We start from the raw sequence: 24,933 nt of genomic DNA on the forward strand, positions 1-24,933 counted from the left end.
TCCTGTTTTCTAAAAAGGATTTTACAAATTTTGGTAGATTTCCTCGCAGATTATATTTAAACATATTTTGGAATATTCCATGTCTCCAAGTCATGGCATAGGCACCCTTTATATCGAAGAAAACCCCAACCAGATGCTCGCCACTGTCAAATGCCCTCAGAATTCTATCGGGTCAATTTGACCAAATACTCAACCGTTCATATGGTTCAGATCTCATACATCAAAGGACATATTAATCATTTTAGATTATTTCTTTCAAAAATGCTGAGCTATGGACCGTTACTAATCAGAGCGAGGGGAGACAGCGAAGTGGCCGAAGCTGATGTCTTGCAAAAATCAAAACTTGTTATCCAAATTAAAACTTTTATCAAAATTGTTACAATTTCTGCAGTACTACCTACCTATCTTACTAACACATCCAACCAACACTGATAAGTTGTCTGCGCCCCAATTTTTAGTTTGTGTTATTACTAACAAACACATTTGAACATAATAATGAAAGAATTTGTGTAAAACATGAAACAAAACGAAATTACAGACACGTACCCAGCTAGCACCGATATTCTTACAACGGCCCCTAAATGAATATATATCTAGAATCTCCCAGGAATATTCTAATTATTAGAATAGAGTGAATATTCAAGGAATAATTATATTGAATATTCCATGATTATTTCCTAAAGAATATTCCAGGAATAATTTTAGCGGAGGTTCGTGGTGTATTGACAAGAGTGGATGAAAACATTATGGGTAGCACTCCTACTTTCTTAATTTTGTCACTGGTTACACCCCAAGATACTACAACAGATATTTTAAATGTACAAATATCATCAGTAGTTCATTGAGAATATTCCAAGTATAATCATAGTAAATTGCGTTAGCGTGATCACGTAGGGCGCCAAATCGTAGAACGCAGAGAAAGCGTCTCGCTTCTCTATCCTATAGTCCTCCGCGTTGTTATGTTACTTTTTTCCGACAGTTGTTTTCTCACGTCGTCCTCATTCTCATTGCCTTGAAAATGAAATAAAAACATTTTGGAACTTGACATTCGTCGCTTTTTGCGGAAGTTGATGTTGTTAAGTAAGCGTGTGTATTTTGTGACGTATTTTAAACTCATAATTTGTTGTAGGTGGAGTTATACAAATTTTAATGTGAAATAATAGATATTTAAGACCACACTGATGATCCTTGATGTTTCTATTATGTCATATGTGCAACGTTTTTTGATATTAAATGTTCAAACCATAATTTTTAAAGATAATATTAATTACGAATATTCGGGAAACAAAGATTTATAAATTCTGAGAGTATATTTATAGATATTCCTAGAATAATCATCTTATATTTTAGCAGAATATTCCTAGAATGTTCTGTGAGCAGACATAGATTCTCAGAATATTTTTAGAATACATTGTGCTATGTGGGTACGTAAGGGACAATTTTCTAATTTGCGGAGCAATTTGATAGTTTTTTATGGCAAGTTCTACTAATAAAAGCAAACAAAATGAAAGTGGAAAATATCGTATTGCGCCCAATATAAATTACAACTCAACACTGAAAACACAAACTTAAAATACCTCATTTTGAGCGGTATATGTGGGAAATATACACACTCTACTCTCTAGTAGCATTGAATAAGTAAATTACTTATTCTATGCTAGCAGTTTTAAAATGCGGAGTATTTTTACCAACCTGTACGATGATATTCATTAAAAAAGAGAGTATCAATATATTGGTTCTTTTTTGAGCCGAATCAAGTTTCTTTTCGCTTTTTACAATATTCCAATGACACTTAACACAACCCTGTATTGTCACAACACTCACAAAAAAAAAGTTCGTTAAGCCGCTTGTGAGTAAGATGCCGAAAGTACACTTTCAAGTTTTTTTCGATTTTAATAGCCCTTATAGACATTTCATACCTTAACGAGAATACAAACACGAAATAATTTTTAATTTCTGATCAAAGGACACCAATACTAAGTCTGTAAGTGGTGTACTTCCGGAGCCTTTGTGACTCAGACAGACGTTAAAGGGGCGCAAAAGTGCACTTTTTATTTTTTGAAAGTGACAGTGCACTAAACATTGACAAATGATAAACAATTAACAAACAAGGTTTGCTAACAAAACGGCGTAAGTTCACAAAATGACCCATATTTCATTCCTGTATATCAATACAAAGTATTTATTTACCAGACGAAATTGATAAATAAATGAAAGTGTTTATTCAGATTACTTAATCACAAAAACAGAAGGATGCTCGTCCAGCAGGATGATGAATGATTATGATCCTTCAGCAACCCATTTAGTGTAAAAAAATCACGTAAATAAAAATTTGTTAAACCAAAACGCCGTCCAACGTAATTTGTATTATAGGCATGAAGAATTTAACAGATGTTATAATTGCAACATTTATTTGAAAACAAACTACATTTTCACTTGCAATAACAGTTATATAAATAACTAATAATATAAGTTCATGTAAAAACTTCACAAGGATGGTTTTCAATATGTTTCCTAAAATATGCAGTCTTAAAAATATAGAGGATAATCACAATGATAATTTATTGTCATCCAACTAATACTAATTATCTATAATCTTTTTAATAATCACTCGATAACTTCATCATAAAAATAATCTCCTTCTACAATTACGCAAAATTCGTAATAGACTGGACCAGCCAGAATTTAGGACAAATGTATTATGCTAATCGTTGATGATAACGCAATTTAAACTGGTTATAGCAGGACTTACCTTTCAAAAGATTAAAATGATATAATAGAACATAATAATACTAAAAAATAACTACCCGTTATTAAGATAACCTTCCTTTTAACAATTTTGGAACGTAACAACAATAGCACAATTTTAAATATGTAACAGCAGTGTGACACTGAAACAACAACAGTAATTAAATACTTCCTTTAATAACATTTCAAACACTAATACAAAATAAAATTAAAACATTTTAAACTGGGCAAGCTACTGGAATTAAATTCGGTTGAACAATGCCACCGGGGCCAGGTAGTGCAGTTTCACCCTTGTTTAAAAATTCGTCCGCTTTTCTAGCGGCTTGACGACCTTCCGCGATCGCCCAAACAACTAAAGACTGTCCACGGCGGCAATCTAAAATAAAAATGTTGGTAGACGATTTCAATACAAAACACTAAAGTACCTCCTGCCGCGTAAACGTTTGGTAAATTAGTTTTGTAATCTTTGGTATTAAAATTAGAACGAGCGTCTAGTGTAAGGCCAAGCTGATCGGCGATAGCACGCTCTGGTCCCAGGAAGCCCATGGCGAGAAGTACCAAATCCGCCTTAAATACTTTTTCAGAACCAGGCCGTTGATTCATCTGCCACCGTCCGGCATCATCCTTCACCCAATCAACTGCTACAGTCCGCACTCCCGCAACTTGCCCTTTCCCGTCGTCGAGAAATTCTTGCGTCATAATGCTGAACACTCTCGGATCGGATCCAAATTTAACCTTAACCTAGAACACAAAATAACAATCGTGATTAACTCTACTGCGCATTTACCTCATCGTGTCCATAATCGACTCTAAAAATACGCGGCCATTGCGGCCAGGGGTTATCGGCGCTACGATTGTTGCCCGGCTCGGGCAAAATTTCAAACGTGGTTATTGAGGCGGCGCCTTGACGGAGCGACGTAGCGATACAATCACATCCGGTATCACCGCCGCCGATAACAATTACGTGTTTATCTTTGGCTAATGGTCCGGGCATAGTGGTTCCCAGTTGCCGTTTTTGCCAACTTTCCAAAAACTCCATCGCGAAATGGATGCCGGCAAGTTGACGTCCTAGACAAAAAATGAATCGATAATAACAAATTGTCGTTTATTGATGGCATGGTTTCTATCTGCAAAATAACGATATTAAAGTAAGGATGTGTTAATGTGATGCTGTTTTTGTGGTAAATGTGTGTAATAATGTTTGGAAGCATATGAGGTAGAAGTCAGTGGTATGTACATATTATGCGTGACCCTGTATCAAGAGTACTCAATACATTTTCTAATGACTTCAATTACTTTCAGTGTGTAAAAATTGAGCATACATGATTTCGGCGGGGGGCAGTCACTTATACCCAGTGCTCAATTTCTAGAAATTGAGTGCCTGAACTGCCTAGACACTACCCCCCCCCCCCCAAACCCGCCTCATTCCACCTCCACCAAGAAAAGGTTTGCCTGTGCCCTGTGGACAGAAGTCATTTTTACGTTTCGAATAGTGAGTGCAGCTTTGACAATTACAAAGGTTACATATTCATTTTTATCTCTACGTGTATTGCATCCATCAGGTTAGATTATTTGCCAATTTAACGGTATTCTCGTACAGCATGAGTATTGCCATGTATAACCCATTCTAAACACAAATTGCCCTTTTATAATTATACTGGTCAGACTATGAATTGAATGCATGAAGATTCTACGTAAATATGTTGTTTTCCAATTTATAGTACTTTGTTCCTAGTGATTTTACCTGCCAACCCGCAATATGAATTACTGACCGATTTACGTGTTTTTATTTGTATTTAGATACAGTATGTTCCCTTAGGGATGATATTCAATACACGTATGCAGAACTACATTGTAATTTATAATTAAATTTATTGCAGCACATTTCCCTTTTTTTTAAGCATGAATATGTTACGGTTTATTTACGGGAACTTTGAATTTAAATCTCGAGTTGCCCAGTCCAGCATGTGTACGTTACGCACTATTGAGCAACTATGCGAATGCGTAATACGAAACGGCCAAACGGGCCGGAGGCAGCATGTGGAGGGGGAAGGTTAGAGGCTTCTGACGCAGCTTAAAAACGGTAAACACTTCGAGATAGCTTTGAGCTACATTTAAATGTTTTATTAATTTCCGTGGTAATCTGTGAGAATAATATATTTTCGGTTTAATAACTGATATCCGTAATCAAATTCGTAATTTACTCACTAACAAAAAATTCTAGTTCTGATTTCATTAACTCTCTTATTGCCGATTTATTTTTATTTTTAAAAGGGAGAGGTTCCGGAATGCCGTTCCACCGCGTCCAGCTCAAACCGAGCACTGCTTATACCTCAGTAATGAAAAACGATATCCACATTTACTTATTAAGAAAATGCAGGTTTTTTAATACTCTTTCACTTTATACAAAAGCAGATCAATAAAGACTATAAGACAGAGTTGCCATAACGTCCACCACGTTTTACATACCTGGTAATGGTAAATCACGAGGCCAAGTAGCTCCAGTACACATGACAACAACGTCAAACTCCTCACTTAAATCCTTAGCAGAAATATCTTTCCCAACATTAATATTTGGTTTAAAAGTGACACCTTCGGCTGCCATTAAATCCACACGCCTCTGCACCACAGTTTTACTTAATTTCATAGTGGGAATGCCATACTGTAACAAGCCACCCATTCGATCATTTCTTTCAAATACTGTAACTAAATGCCCGGCTTTGTTAAGCTGTTGAGCGCATGCGAGTCCGGCCGGTCCAGAACCAACGACAGCTGCACGTTTTCCGCTACGAATTGAAGGAATTTGCGGCACAATCCAACCTTGCTCAAATGCATGGTCTATTATAGCACACTCGATGTTCTTTATGGTAACACTCGGCTCAGAAATACCTGTAGAGACTCATTAGACAGAATACATTTAGTGGTGAATTACCTAGAACACATGCAGCTTCACACGGGGCAGGACACACCCTACCAGTAAACTCAGGAAAATTATTAGTTTGGAGCAATTGATTAAGTGCATGTCTCCACTGATTTTGAAATATTAAGAGATTCCACTTCGGAATAATATTCCCCAAAGGACAACCGTGGACGTTAGACTGACAGAAGGGAACACCACATTCCATACATCTTGCAGCCTGCACACGTAGACCTTTGCGTACGTGCGGAAAGTTGTATATTTCGTCCCAGTCCTTCAAGCGTTTCTCTGCCTGCCTATACACGGAAGTCTCCCGTGGATATTTCATAAAACCTCTTAGTTTGTCCAACGCCCGCTCCGACTTCTTCTGCTCAATCGCCAGATCAGCTACAGAATCTTCGATGTCTTTAATATTCGGCTCGATCGAATTATGCAGTACTGGTTTTGCGACAACTTCCGTCAGTTTCTGCTTCAATACCTTTTGGTATTCATAGGGGAAAACTTTCACAAATTCCTTCATTCTAGTTTTAAATTCTTTCAGCAACTGTTCGGCAAGAACACTGCCAGTGTACTCATGGAACTCTTGCAGCAACGTCCTTACAATGTCCAAATCCTCTTTATCTTCCAACTTGCAAAGCTCCACCATCTCGCGATTGCATTTACTTGAAAACGATCCGTCAATATCCCACACGTACGCTATACCACCAGACATGCCCGCCGCAAAATTACGCCCGGTTAAACCTAAGTATTACATTACAAGTGGACATTCGTTCGCAATGAAAGGTTTACCTAAAATAAGTACAACGCCGCCCGTCATATATTCACAACCATGATCACCGACGCCCTCTACAACGGCGACTGCTCCGGAATTACGAACAGCGAAACGTTCCGAAGCTATACCCCGCATGTAAGCACGTCCACTTGTAGCACCATACAGGCAAACGTTTCCGGCGATGACGTTTAAATGTGATTCGAACTTTGAGGTTTTCGGGGGGCAGATTATTATGATGCCGCCGGAAAGACCCTTACCTAAAAATTAAGAAAACAGACACAATACTCTAATTTGTTTCTGCCAACTTCAGTATGTTGTGTGCGTAGTTTTAGTAGGAGAACTTAGTTACTATCATCTGGGCTATTTGTCATGGAAGTTTCACAAGTTTTGATAGATAAGAGGGACATTCCAAATGGGTTGATTAGAAATCCAAGTCAAAATTCACCTGTATGGACATAGTGGAAAGTAAGACAACAAAATTTACTGAACGGAATGCAGATGCCACGCCCAAGGTTAGCGGATCATATGATAAGGAGAAGAAAGGCTTCAAAAAACCTGAATTTATACCTCAGAATATAATTATTGTCTCGAGTTTGTCAACTCCGGTTAGATAATTGATAAATATTTATTTATTTATTTATTATCGCTCTCTTGTTCTGGGCCCTCAACAGGCTTGCGCCCAATTACAGAGTGACCCGCATAATGCTTTTTAGAGGTGCCTCACCAGAAGGTCTTAAGTTGTTCTATACCACTCCGGTATTTACCTCACGAATTAGGAAAACTGCAGGAAAACCTAATTCGGAGTAGCCGGCAGAATGCTCGAATCTGGTCTAAGGTAATTCCTATCTCTGCCACAGATGAGAAATTCACCTCAACCCTGGTTTGAAGATCCGACCTCCGGATTTATAGCCCAATGCTCTACCACTGAACCATAAAGTGGTGACTAGCAAAGAAATGTGGAACAAATTGCATTCAGTTGATGAACAGAGATCAGAGCAAAGGTAAGATCGCCTTCTTAATCAGTTTTTTAGTATAAGAGAAAAGGAACCTGAGGATTCGATTGTAAAACACATTGCTAAACTCGAGAAGCAGTGGACAGAAATTCAAGAGGAGATTTGGAATGAGGAGCCAAATTCAGTACTCCTGCGCCAGGTTTTGAACACGACGCCTGCCGAATACCATTAATTTATTAATGCTTGAAGGTAGAAGGAAAATCGAACGTTGGGTAATCTTAAGGACATATTATGTTTTGTTGAGTAGCGGCTGAATGATAGAAGCTTCTCAAATAGTTCTACTGAGGGGGCTGCCTATTTTGCCAGTAAAAATACGCCGCCCAACAAACCCAAGCAGGGGGATGGTCAAGGTAAGGGCGGTGGGAGTGGCGACAAGTCGAAGAAGTTTGTCCCAAAATGTTGCAAATGTGGTGAATTAGGTCATTATAAGAGGGACTGTAAGAATTTCAATAAGTCCTAATCTGAAAAGAGTTAGGAAGGGTCTCCCAATGTTTGGATTGCAGATTCCGGTGCAACACAACACATGGCCATAAACTGCCATGGGTTTTCTACTTCTAAGGTGTTTTTCCCAAAAAGTATGTTCAAGTCAGAAATGGCCAATCAATGAAGACGCTTGGCAAGGGCATTGTCAACATTGAAATGATTGTCAATGGTAATGCTAAAAAGGGTTATCTTGAGTGAAAAACGAAGGAGCTCATAACTACCCCAGATGACAGGATCAACACTGATGTGTGTGGGCCTATGCCGCAAAAGTCCCCAAAAAACAGTCGCGCCTTTGTTGTTTTCAAGGACGAGGTCACTTAGTATCGTTCAATTTTCATATTAAAGGAAATCAGAAAAATGAAAACTCTTGAACACATCTGAAAAGACCATTTGACTGATAATAGTACTGAAATTGTGAACAAAGTCCTTCAAAAGATTATAGAAGAACATGGTTTGCGCCACCGAACATCTATGCCATATATGCTCCAACAAAATGGCGTTGCCGAGCGAGTAAATCGGATGTTGTTAGACGCTGCCAGGACTATGCTGCAAGCTTCTGGAGTCACACAGAAATTTTGGACTGAGGCTGTGACGACAGGTGCGTGGGTGGTTAATGGGGATGGTTTTGTGAACTTTGTTCCGGCTTATGCGTGAGTGATTCACTGAACATCTTAAAGTATTGCTTTGTGCACATACCAAAGGAGAAGAGAAGGAAGTTTGACAAGAGAGATTGTCGAGGTTATCTGACTGGGGTACTCAGAGGACAAGGACGGCTATCGCGTATGGTTACAGGGAGAATCTACAGTAATTGTGTCAAAGGATGTGATCTTCAAGACGGAAAAGCAGTCGACTGACTACCATCTTTGAATACTGTAGCAGTAAAAGCGAGTATGAATGTGACGTCACTAACTAAGGAAATCAAAATCCTACACCAGAAGCAGTAGTACCAACAACAACAGGCCGTAGACAGATTCAAATTGGAGATGCCCTGGAACCTCAGAATGCTACACTATGATAGCTTATGAAGCTGAACAATCTATATACTGGGTGACCCAATAAGACTGTTTCTCGGCCATATCTCGAGAACCGTTCTTCATATGACTTGGGCGTAAAAAAAATTATTGGGTAAATCGGTTATGAATAATTGCTGGAAAATACTTTCAAGTTCTAAAAATGACCAACAGAGGGCGTAACTGCCATCTTAAATTTTAAAATTGCATTTTCTTTAAATTTCGCATAAACTAAAAAAAATTTTTTCACATTTTTAAAGAGAACCAGTTTATCTATCATTTTCGTAAAAAGAAAAACTCAGTTATTTCAAAAACAAAGATGGTGTGGGGCGTTCAATTGTTTTTGCTACTGCTTTAACTTCTTAACTGTTTGACCGATTTTAACAAATTTGGTATGGTTGAAAAGAGCATTCCTTGGGCAATGAGAATCAACCAAAATATAGTTAATTTAGTTGAATCCTTCTCCGCCAGGAGGCTAGTCTTGACACTATGACCCAAAATCCTAAAAAAATCAAATGGAATGATATGACTTTTTATTTATGAAAAAGTAGCCAAATAACAACCAAAGAGACCAGTGAAAACCGTTTTTCAAAATCTCGTTCCTAACCTCAAATGTTGAGAATTTGAGATTAATTTAATTAATAAAAATGCTTAAATTGTATCTTCAATTTACCTTTTACGTATTTCCGGTATTTGTCGATGGCGCGAAAGAAAAGCACCCTACACTTTTAGGTAGTCCTTGGAAAATTAAACAAATGAAACACGATGCATTATAAAATGATAACAACCGAATTTGTAAATTCTTCTGCTGTGTTTCCGCATTCAGAAAGTGCGGTTTTTTGAATTTGCGACCATCGCTGCCCACATCTTCTAATCGAGCACGAACCATCGCCGCCTGCATATTAAAACTGCACTTTCTGAATGCGTAAACACACCAGAATAATTTACAAATTCGGCTGTTATTAATTTATAATGCATCATGTTTCATTTGTTTAATTTTCCAAGGCCTACCTAAAAGTGTAGGGTCCTTTTCCAAAGAATCTTTCGGGCCATCGACAAATACCGGAAATACGTCAAATTTATTTATTTATTTGTTTAACCAGACACCATACAGAATAAAAATTCCAATTACATGGCACTGGGGCTCTGAACAAACATTAGGACTTAGGATCTAATTTGAATTATTATTGCATTTAAGGGGTCCTGAAAAAAGTCGATGTCATTCACTGAGGATAACTTATTTAAAATGATCAAGATCTTAATAAGTGGGGAAGTTGTGTTGCTAACTGCAAAAATAGTATTATTTTTCCTTAGCTTAACAAATGGTACCTTACTTAATTTCTTGAAGTAATTCAGAATCCAATTTCATATAATTTCAATATAATTGTAAGACTTAATTAAATCTCTGCTGGTACACTTACTAATAATTTATTCAATTTTCAGACGCATTTTTCGTTATATTCATAATAAATGTTTTTAATAAAAAATGTTATCCATCTTCTTATCATATGACGGTAATTATAAAATCAGTTAAATGTTACATTATATGTACATTCACAAATATTTTTAGCTACGCCTGATGATGGCCTAAATTGGCCGAAATCGATTGTGATAAACAGAAAATAAAGTGTTGAATTTCACCCAACCTGCTGGTCTTTTATTTAATTCAGAAGAGTTTAACAAATTGTGTAAAATTTTGAGATTTTGAGAATTGAGATAAATAAGAAATAAAATACAATTTAAGCATTTTAATTAATTAATTAATTAATTAATCTCTTTTTCCAAATATTGGGGCAGTTACGCCCTCTGGTGGTCATTTTTAGAACTTGAAAATATTTTCCAGCGATTCTTCATAACCGATTTACCCAATAATGTTTTTTACCCCTAAGTCATATGACGAACGGTTCCCGAGATATGGCCGAGGAACAGTCTTATTGGATCACCAGGTACAGGTACACCGAAGCCATTGAAAGTTCCCCGGTCAAAAAGGCAATGTTTGAGAAGGTAAATGTGCTCAATGAAAATCACACTTGGGACCAAGTTCCTAGGTATGCTGGTAGGAAGGTCGGTGAGTGTAGAAGGTTAAGCACAATACTGATGGTTCAGTGAAGCGTTACAAGGCGCGTCTTGTAGCCAAGGGCTATCTGCAATGTGCAGGGATTGATTTCACTGAAACCTTCATCCCCACCGTGAGATGGGACTCGGTGCGTTCTCTGATAAGTGGGTGTGCACGTGAAGGACTCAAAATGATTCAATTTGACGTCAAGTGCTTTCCTTTATGGAAGTGTCGGCTATTGTACTGTTCATGAATCAACCAGAAGGTTACGATGGTGGAACTGACAGGGTGTCAATTGAGAAAAAGCATTTATGGGCTACGCCAGTCGCCGAGCCCCTACATGCTGGAATAAAACGTACACCAATCTCTTTTTCTAAAAAATTGAGGATGACACTTTTAACACAAATTTTATTTGTGACATATCTATACTGATGAGCCAATGGAATGTGAAAATCAACAATTCTCAAGTCTACAGTACTTACCTACATAATCATTAGCATCACCTTCTAAGGTACACGTAATTCCGTTAGCCATAAACGCACAGAAACTCTGACCAGCAGATCCCTTTAAATAAATATCAATCTTGGAATCATTCGGTAATCCCTCCTCATTATATTTCCTTAAAAACTATAATTAGTAAGGAAAATTACCTATGTTACATACATTGAAACATAATAACTAAGTGTGGACGCAAAGGCGCGGCATTCATTTGTAATGTCCATCTCAATTTTAACATATTTACTTCTTCCATCGATCACGTCTTTCGATAACTCGATCAATTTGTTGTCAAGTCTTTGTTCTAACTGAAAATCTTGCCGTTCGGTTCCACCCTTAATGTTTACACCGGGTCGTAAATGCAAAGCGTTTTGTAAAATTAAATTTAAATTGAGCATCTTCGCTTTCATGTTCCCACACTCGGAAGCTCTCAGAAGATCAGTTCTACCGATAAGTTCTTGGTAGCTACGAACCTGGAAACTTTACGTGCATATACTATCGTCAAAACTGCATGGGTAGCTACCCCAAGCGACGCCATATGCTCTCGCACTTCTTCGGCTAACATAAAGAAGTAATTAATCACATGTTCCGGCTGCCCGGTGAATTTTTTCCGAAGAATGGGATCTTGGGTCGCAATGCCCACGGGGCACGTGTTCAGATGGCACTTACGCATCATTGTGCAACCCATTACAATTAACGGAGCTGTGCTAAACCCGATTTCGTCCGCACCTAAAAGCGCGGCGACTATGACGTCGAAACCCGTACGAATTTGCCCATCAGCTTGGAGCACTATTCGAGATCGGAGGTTATTTAAGACTAGTACTTGATGAGTTTCGGCTATTCCCAATTCCCAAGGTAAGCCCGCGTTTTTAATTCCGGTCCAGGAACTCGCCCCAGTACCGCCATCGTGACCGGAAACGACGATATGTTCCGCTTTGCCTTTTGCAACTCCAGACGCCACCACTCCCACGCCGACCTAAGGAATTAGTTCAGTTACAGGGTGCAACTGCGATGTTATCCCATGTAGTCTAAATAATGGATTAGTGAGATAATCTCGGGGAGAAAAAGGGAAACTGATTGGAACGTTGAGATTTCTTAGTTCTCAACGTGACATTCTGTAAGGAGGACGCAGCTAACGCAGGGTAATTAATTTTGTTAGTTTTGATCACTAAAACCACTCATTTTTACCTAAGGAAACCATAATAGTCCAGTAAAATAGGGACAAAGTGACCTGGGGTCTATAAAACGTTCTAAAATCTTAAGATAGTTTTGAAAACGAATAATCAGAGCTTGTACCCCTCCAGTGGTTGAGCATAACTTTTGGTAACCCAAAAATTTCGAAATTTTCTAACTTTCTTCAGCTTTGTTTATAAGTCCTAAACAACGCATCCTTACGAACACGCAGAGGCAAATTAAAGAGCATAAAATCCCCCCTAACCCCCACACACCTTAAAACTGGATCAATTTATAAGGTAATAATAATAATTCCTATTTTGACTAAAATACCACCATTTGATAACCTTGTCGCCTGTAGCATCCAAAGTACTGGTCTATCAAAACAGTCTTGTCATTAAAAAAAAACAAACGAATAGGGTCCTGCGAAGTGCCTTCAAACGTTGCAAGTGAAGAATTATTTTTGCGACTGTTAAAGGGAAGAGCTGAGTGTTCTGCTTTTGAAGCAAAGGAGAGACGATCTTGAGAAAACAACTTGGAAGAAAAATGGCAAAACAAAAGTGTTTTTTCAGTGTTAAACAGCTGCAGCGATCATCCAGGAATACATCAAATCACGCATTTATACGAATGATTCCTATCCCAAAGTTGACAATTTCTTGGCAGATGCGTAAAAAGAACCTTCTTGAGCTACTCTCTACGCTTGGGTGGATCTGGATCTGTCGCAAGGCAGAAGTTAAATGTTCGACAATCTGCCTGAAATGGAAAGACCAGACGTGCACCAACGCTCTTGTTGAGGAAGACCACCCCTCATCCATTGGATGAAGAATATTAGGACCCCAGCAATAAATTCATGGTGGAGATGGAGGGTGACCCAGAAAATGATGAGGACTCAGAAAGTTTGAACATCCAAAGCTGGTTTCGGAATTTGCCATAAGTAGGGTTAAAATTTTGAGAAAAATGGTTGTCCTGCGCCGCCGATTACAAACATAAATTGGTCCGGTTTTAAAACTGGAAGGAGGGAGGGGTAAGGACGCAGAATTGAATGCTCTTTAACTTACCTCTGGGTAAGGTTTTCGCTAGGATGCATTTTTAGGAGTTATTAGCGGAATAGCAAAGAAAGTCCGAAAATGTCAAAGTTTTTGGGGCACTCATGTGAGTACGTTTACACGGACGCCTAACACCGGTTTTATAACTACGGACTTTACTAATCCGGTTTTATGAAAAGTGTTTACACAGAACAGGAGTTATAACGTACGTTCTGTAGTTGGGTGTTATAACATTCAACTGAAGTCCGAACAGTAACATCCATAGCTACCAACATAAATAAGAACAGCCAACTTCACGTCTAGTATTTATTTATTAGAAGAGAAGTTAACGAATTTAATTAAAAAAATACTTTATGAAAGAGGTAATTAGCGGGTTTTCTTACTTGTTTTATCACTTTGTGGAAATGAAGGAATTTCCATCTTTTAGGTTATGGCGGCTCAGCAGCTGCCACCTGTTAACTTCTAGGGACATTTAATTGGCTTGGTTGTACTTACATCCGCTTTACACGCGTTCGTAAAACCGATGTTATAACGTCACGCCCGATTATAAAGAGATGTAGCGTTATGAAACCGGATTTATAACATTGGTTGTACCACGTTGTTACACGCGATTTAACGTCGGTTTTAGACACATCCGTAGTTATAAAACCGGTGTTCGGCGTCCATGTAAACATACTCAAGGAAGAGTACAAATTGCGATTACTCATTTTCAAGACGTTATTGAGCTCTCAAGATTAAAGATCGCGAGAATTGAGTTCGTATGTCAAATTTTATGATGATTCTGAAAAAATCAAACCAATATCTGCAAATTTCTCTTAAAAATTTACACATATAGGTAACTAACTAACATACCAGCGACAACAACCTAAAATTGAAGAAAAAGCCGCACCGTCTATCTACTCTCTTCTCCTTGTCTGCATTTCGTATCTCATACGCATGAGCGAACCCTGTTTTCAATTCTGTATGATAAATGATTTCAGAGTTCGTTTTTTTGGTGGAAATACGGCTATTATTACAACCAAATATTGCATATCAGCGTCCCAGGATTTTTGTTGCAATATATGTACAATGGCAACCACTCAAAACAGTTATAACACTCATGCACAAACATTTACAACTGAGCAGATTATGACAGTTCAATTCTAAAAGATAGGTCCGTTGGTGATGTCACATAATTGCAGCGAGAATACTTCATGCGAGCATAGGGCTCTGGCTATCCTTAACGGTTAACCCAATGCTTCCCATATAAAGTGGGTGGTCACGGATAGGGGGCGTTGTAGTTGTGGATATGTGCAGATGAGAGTTGCTTCCGTTTTACCCTGAAACTGACATACCAAGGCGATGTCCTTGAACATATTTTAGTTGCAATTAGCAGTCACGTACTGTATGGTCCAGGTCATATAGGAGATTATATCATCTGCATTACATTTCCAAGAGCTTATGGATTCTACTTAGTGGGTAAGAAAACCTTTCAAATTTGTGGTTTCCAAAAAATAAATAGAGATTGTCTCACCATTCCATTCTTTACATTATGGTCATACATACTTCTGACACAAGTTTAACGGAAATGCGAGCATTGGGATTGGCACATTTCAAATCGTATATTAGTTCGGCAAGATCTTCAATGGAATAGATATCGTGGTGAGGCGGCGGTGAAATTAATCCCACTCCAGGAACCGAATGTCTAGTCTTAGCTATGTCAGGAGAAACTTTATATCTGGAAGAAGACGGTTAATATCTATGGTGAGTTACAATAAAAGTGGTGGTACCCAGGCAATTCGCCACCCTCCCCTGGCTTGGCACCTTGCGCCATTTTAATCTGCAAGTCATCGGAATGTGCCAAATACGAGGATGTCACCCCAAACCGTCCAGAAGCCACCTGCTTAATCGAGGAACGTTTTTCGGCGTCCAAATATCTTTCGGCATCCTCTCCTCCTTCACCAGTGTTACTTTTACCACCGAACTATTAAATTGAAAACGATGTTAAATAAAAGTATACTACAGTAGTGGCGGTTTCTTAAATAATTATTTGCGTTTCGTAAAAGCTGCAACAGTTATTATGTATACGATTTTAAATTTGAAATAATAGTAGTAATATAATACATAAACTTTCTCCCCGTCTGAAGCGAGCCGTTGCGTGAGTCGATTCCACTTCACTAACTCCATTCAAATATTATGATTGGGAGCTCAAAATATGTTCTCCAATTCAATCATAAATGAAAAAAAATAGAACTAACGCCCCTAAAGATTAGGTTATTAGATTTCAAAGTTCTATTTAAGCACAATAAGTATGTGTGGATTACCAAGTGCTGTTGTGCACCTCACACGAATTTCCACGACAAACACTTTAAAATACATCCATCCACTTTATGTACCGATCTTATGAATCGATCAGACGAAGATTCTGAAGTTGCGTACATTGATACCTATCCTATCGTTAAATGTAATAAACACTTTTACTTGCTTCTTATTTGCAGAGATTTTGAAGAATTGGTTAGGGCACTGCACTGTAGTAATAATAATTGAAGCCTCTCTTGCGTGCATGAAAATGTTGCAGAACAAGCTCAATGCAAAAAAATGGTCTAGTCAAGTGATGATTCGTTGATAAAAATAAGAAGTTCACACAAACATATGGTTAAACATGCTTTTAAGCTGAATTATGTGTGTATTACCAAAAACTTTAGCCCCCATAGACAGCTCTTCATGTAGACAAATACAATCACGGTTTTTATATAGCACCAGCATGCAAATAGGCTCGCGAATAGGGTATAATAAGAATGGGCCTAAGTTGACAATTCCCAATCAGGATCGTCTTAAGCATTTGTTAGCGATTGGTTGTGGTTTTGAAAGAAACCTAATCATTTTAATGTATGAAGCTTACATGTAACACCAAATGTTTAAAATATGCGATATGTTTGCCTTTACTAGAAAAATCTTTGGTTAAAATTTCAAAAAATATCTTCACAAGGGTTATATAAAGATGACATTCCGCAGTTTGCGCATGCGCAAATCTGATTATTACAATATGCGATATTCTTATCTTTACAAGAAGCACCTGTGGTTAATATTTCAGAAAAACATCTCTATAAATAAGAATGTTGACATTGCGCAGTCACATTAATCGTCAAGATTTTTCTTGGTCGAGGTGCCAGAGCTATAAGCTACCACATGCAAAAAGAATGAACTAAATATCTTGAAACCTGTAGGAGTAGATAAGGTCTCGGACGGACGGAGAAAGTAGCCAAAATAACATGAGTTGGAAAATGCTATAGAAAAATTCATTAAAATTCAGTTGGAGGCGCATAGAAAGAAACACACAAAAAGTAGTTCTGCTAGTGACATCTGTAATCCCTATCAATAATTTTTATCGACTACATTAATATATCTGAATTGGCTGTAGGTATACAGGAGACTATAGTCTTTGGTATCCACTTCAGAGGTGGAAAAATATCAACAAAAAACACAGTGAAAGGACAAAAGCTTGAAATGCCAATGAAGCTAGATGATGCATATCCTGTTCCATATGTACTGCAAACCTTTTTATATCTTATAGAGAGACACATTCACAACCCCAACTCCAGTCTACTAAATCTCTGCTTAATGCACTTACTTGAAACTATACTGAAGCCAAAGGAAAAAACAGAATGAAGTAGATACCTTATTCATCGCAATTGCCAAAGTTTGATGCGCTTCTAAACTTATAGATCCAAAACTCATAGCACCAGTTGCGAAACGTTTAACAATATTGGAAGCAGATTCAATCTCTGACAAAGGAAGCGCTTGGTCTAAAGTACGCAATTCTAATCGACCTCTCAGCATACAGTTCTTAACCGACTCCATTGTTGCCTCTCTAAATTTATCATATGCCGATTTATTCTTGGTCAGTGCGGATTCCTAAAGTAAACTTTGCCATTCAATTGTTTGCAAAGGATTACATTACCTGTAAGGCTGCGATACTACCAGGGTCATTGATATGTTTTTCACCACCGGCTCGCCAATAATAATTACCTGCGTCCCTAAGGACTAAAGTATCAGGTGAAAACTTATAAGCATTATTATGACGCTCGACAGCTTCCGTAGCTAACAATTCCAATGTTACTCCACCAAGACGAGACGGAGTCCCTAAAACATGCCATATTCTATTTACGAAATATTTAATTTCCATTTACCCCTAAAACATTTATCGATAACGTCATCACCTAAACCCACCGCTTCAAAGATTTGGGCACCTTTGTACGACTGTAAGGTGGAAATACCCATTTTGGCCATTACCTTACTAATACCCGTTTGCATGGCCTGCGAATAGTTATTGAATATCATCTCGTCGGTGTAATTGCAATCGATGATCCCTTGATCGCGTAAACTTGACGCCAATTCTAACGCTAAATAGGGGCAGATGGCGTCGGCACCGTAACCTAAGAGCACACAAATGTGGTGAACTTCACGAACCTCACCGCTTTCGACAACTAACGCAACTTTCATCCGGGAACGTGTTTCGATTAAGGAATGATGTACAGCACCTAGAATATGTTTAAATATACCAAGGTGCGACCAGGATAACATGTGGTAGAAATCGATTTAAAACAAACTCTTGTGCCGGATTAGGTTTGTTCTATACTCTTAAATGTATTGCAAACGATTTTTTAAGTAAAAAAAATTACAATGTGAGTGCCAACAAAAGGTACTATCGCCTCAAATTTCCGCTTACCGCTAAACCGCGAATCTATTCTAGTATCTTTTCCATTGTGATAGTTCCCTTTAATTAAAATAATTAATACAAAAAGTTGTCACTAAAATTTACTAAACGTCTTTGAGTGTGTGTATGTTGTGTTGCATTCGTCGTAATTAAGGTAAATGAATTTGACGTAACTAAAAAAAAACAACCTATGATTCGCACCAATATACAATAGAATCTTGATAATTTGACATATATCGAACCACGCAAGCGCCGGATTATCAAATAATCCGGATTATCGAGAGTAATAGAGAAAAAACGCCCATTTTACTATGAATATATGTGAATACAATGAAAGTTCTTACAAATTATATGTAACGGGCGATCAAAAATGAGTTGCTGTAGAGTCGCCTTTGGAAGTTCAAGTTAAATACGATTTCCCATGTAAAAAGTTCCAAAGGTGACTCGACAGCAACTCATTTTTGATCGCACAGTACAAAGAAATACAAAATATACACAAGTACGTAATTATAGAACACCAGGAAGAATAATCATTATTTTAATTGTTTCTTGGCTATATGCATTTTATCAAAAATGACATCTAGTAGTCGACCGCGCGTGGTGGTACCAGAAGTTCGCGAAAATATGGCGAAAGGCGCTTGGATTACAAGTGATGAAAAATTACGAGAACTATTAAATAGTTTGGCTTTAAATAGACCAGTGGTGAAGACGATTGGAAACTTTCCAAAACGTCCCCCGCGATTTGATGGACCGAAGGACAGCGACGTAAATGCTTTTATTAACGCCGTGGTAATATACAAAGATTGCGTGTGCATTTCAAACCCAAATGCTCTTAAGGGACTTCTGAAGCTTTTAGATGGATTCACAGCAACAAGGTTCCAAGTGGTGCGAAGAACCCTAAATGACTGGAAAAGTGCGCTCGATTTACTGCGAACCACTTCCCAAAAGATCAGCAATATCGCGTATATCGTGAGTTGTTCTCGCATGAACAAGACTCAAAAGCAAAGATAGATGTATTCATTCAATTTAAAAACGACCACTCGCCAGACAACAGCCAGCTGTCATAAAAACCTCATCTGAGGAAAGTGATGCACAGCCTGAACGAAGCCGTCGAAAGATTCATAATGATAATAATAATAATAATCTTTATTGTTCCGTTGACATGTATATCATGAACAAATTAATCTTCACTAGTAAGAAAAAGAAAACCATCTAACATAACATTCGAATTTAAAAGAAAGGCACAAGATTTAAAAAAAAGGTATAGCAAAATCATTTTCTTAATTTATTTGTTTTTGTAATTATTGTTATTATGTCACTCATTCAACAGAAATGATCTCAACTTCATAGCCTCCGTCAGAAAAACAACCATGGTAAAGAAATTGTTTCTGTTTAAATTTTGTAATATTGTAAATATATCACGATCTGGAAAGATAGTAACGAGCTCTTTTCGAAAGATTCATAAACCTGTGGGAGACCGTACACAAGGTAACCACAGAATTGTGGTCACGTCGACTGCACCGACTGACCCAACAACATTTTTGTGATTGACTTGCGGTCATATGAACCGCACTTGTAGTTAAGGTAACTACAACCTGACCACCTCAAACAAAACACGAATCATTTTGCTACGTTACTGCCGTCAACCATGACATATCCGGTGCGTTGAGAAAAATTAATTAATTTGACGTTCTATTACTTGTATTCGGTTTATTAATTGAAAATCATGAATTTCGTATTGCGTTCTTCGTTATTGAGTAAATAAATTTGACTAACTTGCAATTGCGATGGTGAACCCCCAACTAAAAAAAAACAATCTAACACCCGTGGAAAACTGACGGTTACAATACGCCCAATTTCAAAGACGATGAGTAATACAAGTAAATATATGTATATAATACTGCAAGTATCTTATGACGACGAGATGAATTTACTCCAGTGCAAGTCATACAGATAGATAGGAAGTCGTCAATTCAAAAAACTATAGCAGAATTCACATTCAGATGGCAGTACACGATTATAAGATCATTTGCCGAAATGTAAAACAAAAATTACGGCAAATTAATCTAGGAGTATAGCACAAGCCATTATTTTATTTTTTATTTATGCAGAAGAAGTACGGCATATTGTAGCCTAACACAATAGTTTGTTTTCAGTCGATGCCCTCCCGCATCAAGAATAACATACCTAACACTAGCAGACTACTTATTGGTACCCTTTCCGGACCAGCCATTCTATCAGATATTACAAGAATTTGATTTTCTTTACTCGCCGCCTCGGCTTCATCACAAATAGCTTGGAGTTTTGGGAGGAGACCCGCGATTCCTTCGGCAACTGGGAAAGTTGTATCTAAAACGTGTGCACTCCAACCACGGTGATTAGTGAGCTTCAACACTTCCAAATCGGCAATGGAAATGACCGGTTGCTTCAACCATAAGCGGTGCACCTGAGAGAAGTGTGTTAAGTTCTCCAAAAAAATTAATGCGAACTTACTTGTTTAGCGTCGGGTTGGAGGATGTTAGCCTCGGGTCCGATCGGGCACTGTAACGACATAACGACCTTCTCTCGAAATGGGTCAATCGGAGGATTGGTGACTTGTGCAAATAACTGCTTGAAATAAGTATAAAGAAGTGGAGCGAATGAAGAGAGACAGGATAATGGTTCATCGTTGCCCATACTTCCCAGTGCTTCTTTTCTACATAAATAACATAAGAATTATGACCAAGCAATCACACGTGAACTGTAGACATTGACTGAGGAACTACTCAAATGATGTTAGCTACCGTTTATGACAGTCTGAAATCAAACTTGTGATCTTTTGCGCTTATAACAATGTTAAGAACAATACAGATTGGTGCAGTAATCAGAATCGATTGACAATAAACCAATTAGTAGGTACAGTTTAGTTACACATGAGTTACAGTAACGTTAACTTACTTGTCATTTATCATGGGTAGTAACAGCAGATGTATAGCTTCCGTGGAATATCCAAACAGTGGCAATCTCTGATCGGCTAATCCGCTCGCTTGATATTTTATTGTTTTCGGATGGCCAACTTCGGAATGCGCCGCGCGAAGTTCGTCCATTGTAATCTACGAAGGATCAAATTAGTCTGTACCCTGAATTTTATTAAACGAAATGATAGAGTTAGCACTGTTGAATAAGGTCTACGTTAGTCAACAAGTTGCCAATAATAGAAACGCAAAAAAAAACTTTGTACAATATTGATGAAACTATCCCAAGAAGCGAAAACAATCTAAAAAGGCCACCAAAATAAAATATAACGCTTGTAAGTATTTTACACACCACTCACCATCTGGTATCGCCGAAAACATGCAAGAATAAATAAAACAGATTAATAATATTGGTCATTAAAAATGTAGTAGTGCAATTTTTTTAAGTGCGATTAACTATTCTAATAATTCAAATGAGAATAAAGTTAATTTTCGAATAACATTATCCTTCTTTGATTATATTTATACAGTGATATTCATGTAGAAGTAGACATAGGGATTTCCTATGTCTACTTTTACATGATAAAGAGTCTCCTGAAAGACGCCTAATTTTATGTAACCAAAGTAACTACCTACAACAAATGAGAATCTGCTTGTCATATTAATTAATTTGAATATTATTAACTTCCCTATTCTAATTTCGGTTCATGTGCGATATATTCAACTAAAGAAAAAGTTGATGTTTCCAACTGGTAAAGTGCCAATAACAGTTAAATGTGTGAGCAACCCTGGGTACGATCCGGCTTTTGCCCACAGCCTCGGGTAGCGTCGGAAAAAAATTGGCGAGCAAAGAAAATTAAAAGTGTATTGTCTAAATAGAAATAAAAATATATATATACAAAATAAAATAATATAAAAGATTTCCGGAGCAGTCCTCGTATTTACTGGGGGAGTACTGCCATCTGCCGGTAGTTATCTGGCCCCAGCGTGTCAGCTGGTTCGCTGTCAATGCCGTTTTCGTGTCGGACTGTAGGTTAATTTCCACGTGCAGTGCTGTCTAGAATGTAACAAATTAATTGATGCGGGATTGAGGGCTGCGCCACCCGAACGGGGTAACCAACAGAACCTGCGGGGTGAGTGTTCGAACTGTAACAACTAACCTTTCACGTGACGGCTTTCAGCCCCTTATGGTTAACGTAGGCGGGAGCACTGTGCCCCAGGTTTATGTAGGACGGGGTGACGGGAATATACTACGGAGGTGTACTTCGTTTAAAACCAGGAGTCACGCTCCGATTTTGTTTTGAAGACACGGACAGGTAGGAACGTACGGAGAGTAGCTGGTAATCTTGAGGAATACTTGTTGTAGCAACCCGTTCACTAGGGAGTACACCTAGGAACTGGAATTACTCGGGGAATTGGGAACTGGTCAGAGTAATAGAGGTAACGGCTTGCACGTTTTAATAAAGGGTTGAAAGATTGTTGTTTTAATGACACTAAACACTCACTCACCTCAAAGGCTAATTACGATTTACCCCCTAGGGCTAACGGCAACACACTCAACACAGGGAACGACAAGGGTGCAGGTTAACACAGGTTTTACAGGAAATGGCACGACGGTTAAGGGTACAAATTATATAGTAATAAATGACGGGTAAATAAGGCTGGTTACTAGGAATAGGCACCGGTAAAGGTAGAAGCAAAAGTTACGAACACTGGACTGACACAGGTATATATATCTTGGAGATCTGGTGGGGAAGACGATTAGGAGGGGCGAAATTAAGTGGAAATATCTGGGGGAAATCTCATTTACTGGTTTGGGCAGATTATTTCCTCACCCTTAATTTCGTTTCCTCACAAATGAGCATAAGAGATTTATTTTCTGTGAAGCTAAAGCCACAATATTCAAATTAATAATTAATATGACAGCCAGACCTTTATTTATGTCAAGAAGTTATTTTGGTTGCATAAAATTAGGCGTCTTTCAGGAGACTTCATCATGTAAAAAGTAGACATAGGAAATCCCTATGTCTACTTCTACATGAATATAACTGTAGATGTTACCTTTTAACTCTGTTGTAAGTACACTATCGGTAAGGTCTTTTGTTGATTTTGTTTTTCTGAGACGTAATGAAGAGTTAGGAACAAATTTTACATCCAACCTTAGTTTAAAGGTCGATTTAAAGACGTGAGTTAAAATTCGAAAACTGATCTTATTCATTCACAACTCATTGTTTTAATTAACAAATTTTAAATGTTGTCATTTGAAAAGGTTGTAAAAGACTATGCAATGGTTCTTCTAGCAACCCCTCACCCTACAATACAAACAGTGGCGGACTGAGTCAGTGGCAAAACCAGGCAAATTCTCGATGGACCAACTAAATGAGGGATTTCGTAAGATGTGAAATAATAAAAGCTCTTTTTCCCTACATTAAATTGTGTTAAAAATGTACAAAAGAAAACTATGGCGGATCAAAAGTATAGAAAATATTGACTCTAAAAGTTCACAAAAATACTTTCAAAATGTATATGGCGGGAAAAAATTATCTAAATCTCCCCAATCCGCCACTGAATATAAATAGGTAATAAACTGAATATACAAATTATATATAGTACACTAACATACCTGCTCTTTCAACCAAAGTGAATGGGGGCGTGACTGTGCGATTTCCTTCTTCAGTTGAATATCTTGGATAACAGACTGCTCCTTAGTATCAACCAATAGCATTCTGCCGGGTTTTAAGCGACTTTTTAACGTCACTTTAGCTGGATCTACATTGTAAACTCCAACCTACGGTAATTAATCAATGACATACATATAAAAACGATTTAACATCATCTAGGTCCATGATATTGTAGTACTGGTATTTAAATTTTAAACTATACAATATGTAGGCATTTTGGTACTATTTTTTAAGCTGTAGCAAACAAATTTTAAACTCATAGTTTTCCAGGTATTCAATTTCACACTTTTATCTTTTCGTGACTCAATTTTGTGTCTCTTCCGGTACCCATCTTGTATTTGGAGGGTGGAGAACCTGATAAAATAACAGAGGGTGGTGCCCCTCTATGGAACGACCCACTTAGTGCTGCGCCAGTGCGAAATGACAAAGTGCAGATGAAGCTGCAAGTATGCTGGGTGAGGTAACTCGAACAAAGGGAAGAAAGTGTCGCAGTCCGTCGACACCATACCCGAGGCTACCCAAACAATGAAACAGCCACGCAGAGAGACGACAGGTCCAAGTGGGATTATGGTTCCACAGGACCCGGGTCAATCTCACAACTCGGGTAAAAATCCTGAAGAGAGAGCAGGAGGGTGCCGTTGTTCACCTAACGATGACAATGGATCAACCCTCGCTAAGATGCCTGGAACAGAAAGGCAGAGAGCCAGTCGATGCACCTACGAGGTCAGCCAAGAAAACATCATAGGCAACAAAATCGCCTTCCTACAGGCAAACCTTCAGAATAGCAGGGGGCAGAAATGGACAAACTGCACTGAAGGCGTTAGTAGCCCGTATCTGCGACCCCAAACTAGTCTGGGAGTGAAACCCTAAACTAGTGGAAGGAGAAAAA

The 24,933-nt window shown here is 38.1% G+C and overlaps 1 protein-coding gene and 1 long non-coding RNA gene across 4 annotated transcripts in view; one reads left to right on the forward strand and one right to left on the reverse strand.

Annotated features, from left to right (window-relative positions):
- Window positions 1–2,905: 2,905 nt before the first annotated feature.
- Window positions 2,906–24,933, reverse strand: part of LOC116171129 (glutamate synthase [NADH], amyloplastic) — a 55,733-nt gene continuing 33,705 nt past the window's right edge. The window contains exons 7-25 of one of the 2 annotated variants that reach the window (XM_031487817.1): window positions 23,987–24,151; window positions 21,723–21,725; window positions 21,347–21,501; window positions 20,903–21,104; window positions 20,597–20,855; window positions 17,883–18,233; window positions 17,654–17,835; window positions 17,371–17,607; window positions 15,483–15,676; window positions 15,259–15,430; window positions 12,018–12,470; window positions 11,663–11,967; window positions 11,482–11,618; window positions 6,455–6,694; window positions 5,681–6,406; window positions 5,218–5,637; window positions 3,536–3,816; window positions 3,174–3,489; window positions 2,906–3,124 (exon numbers count right to left, since the gene is read on the reverse strand). In XM_031487817.1, coding sequence (XP_031343677.1) covers window positions 2,967–3,124; window positions 3,174–3,489; window positions 3,536–3,816; window positions 5,218–5,637; window positions 5,681–6,406; window positions 6,455–6,694; window positions 11,482–11,618; window positions 11,663–11,967; window positions 12,018–12,470; window positions 15,259–15,430; window positions 15,483–15,676; window positions 17,371–17,607; window positions 17,654–17,835; window positions 17,883–18,233; window positions 20,597–20,855; window positions 20,903–21,104; window positions 21,347–21,501; window positions 21,723–21,725; window positions 23,987–24,151 — 4,956 coding nt within the window. In that variant the 3' untranslated portion in view covers window positions 2,906–2,966. The remainder of the gene's footprint in view (window positions 3,125–3,173; window positions 3,490–3,535; window positions 3,817–5,217; window positions 5,638–5,680; window positions 6,407–6,454; window positions 6,695–11,481; window positions 11,619–11,662; window positions 11,968–12,017; window positions 12,471–15,258; window positions 15,431–15,482; window positions 15,677–17,370; window positions 17,608–17,653; window positions 17,836–17,882; window positions 18,234–20,596; window positions 20,856–20,902; window positions 21,105–21,346; window positions 21,502–21,722; window positions 21,726–23,986; window positions 24,152–24,933) is intronic. The other variant, XM_031487818.1, reaches the window with a different exon arrangement.
- On the forward strand, window positions 22,355–22,840 carry LOC116171130. 2 transcript variants are annotated; one of them, XR_004145376.1, is made up of 3 exons: window positions 22,355–22,496; window positions 22,545–22,679; window positions 22,730–22,840. It is a non-coding gene; the product is annotated as an uncharacterized LOC116171130 (long non-coding RNA). The 2 variants fall into 2 exon arrangements; XR_004145375.1 differs by having other exon boundaries at window positions 22,545–22,840.

The sequence above is a fragment of the Photinus pyralis genome, unplaced genomic scaffold (genome assembly GCF_008802855.1).
Source record: "Photinus pyralis isolate 1611_PpyrPB1 unplaced genomic scaffold, Ppyr1.3 Ppyr1.4_LG5, whole genome shotgun sequence".
In the NCBI taxonomy this organism is placed as follows: domain Eukaryota; kingdom Metazoa; phylum Arthropoda; class Insecta; order Coleoptera; family Lampyridae; genus Photinus; species Photinus pyralis.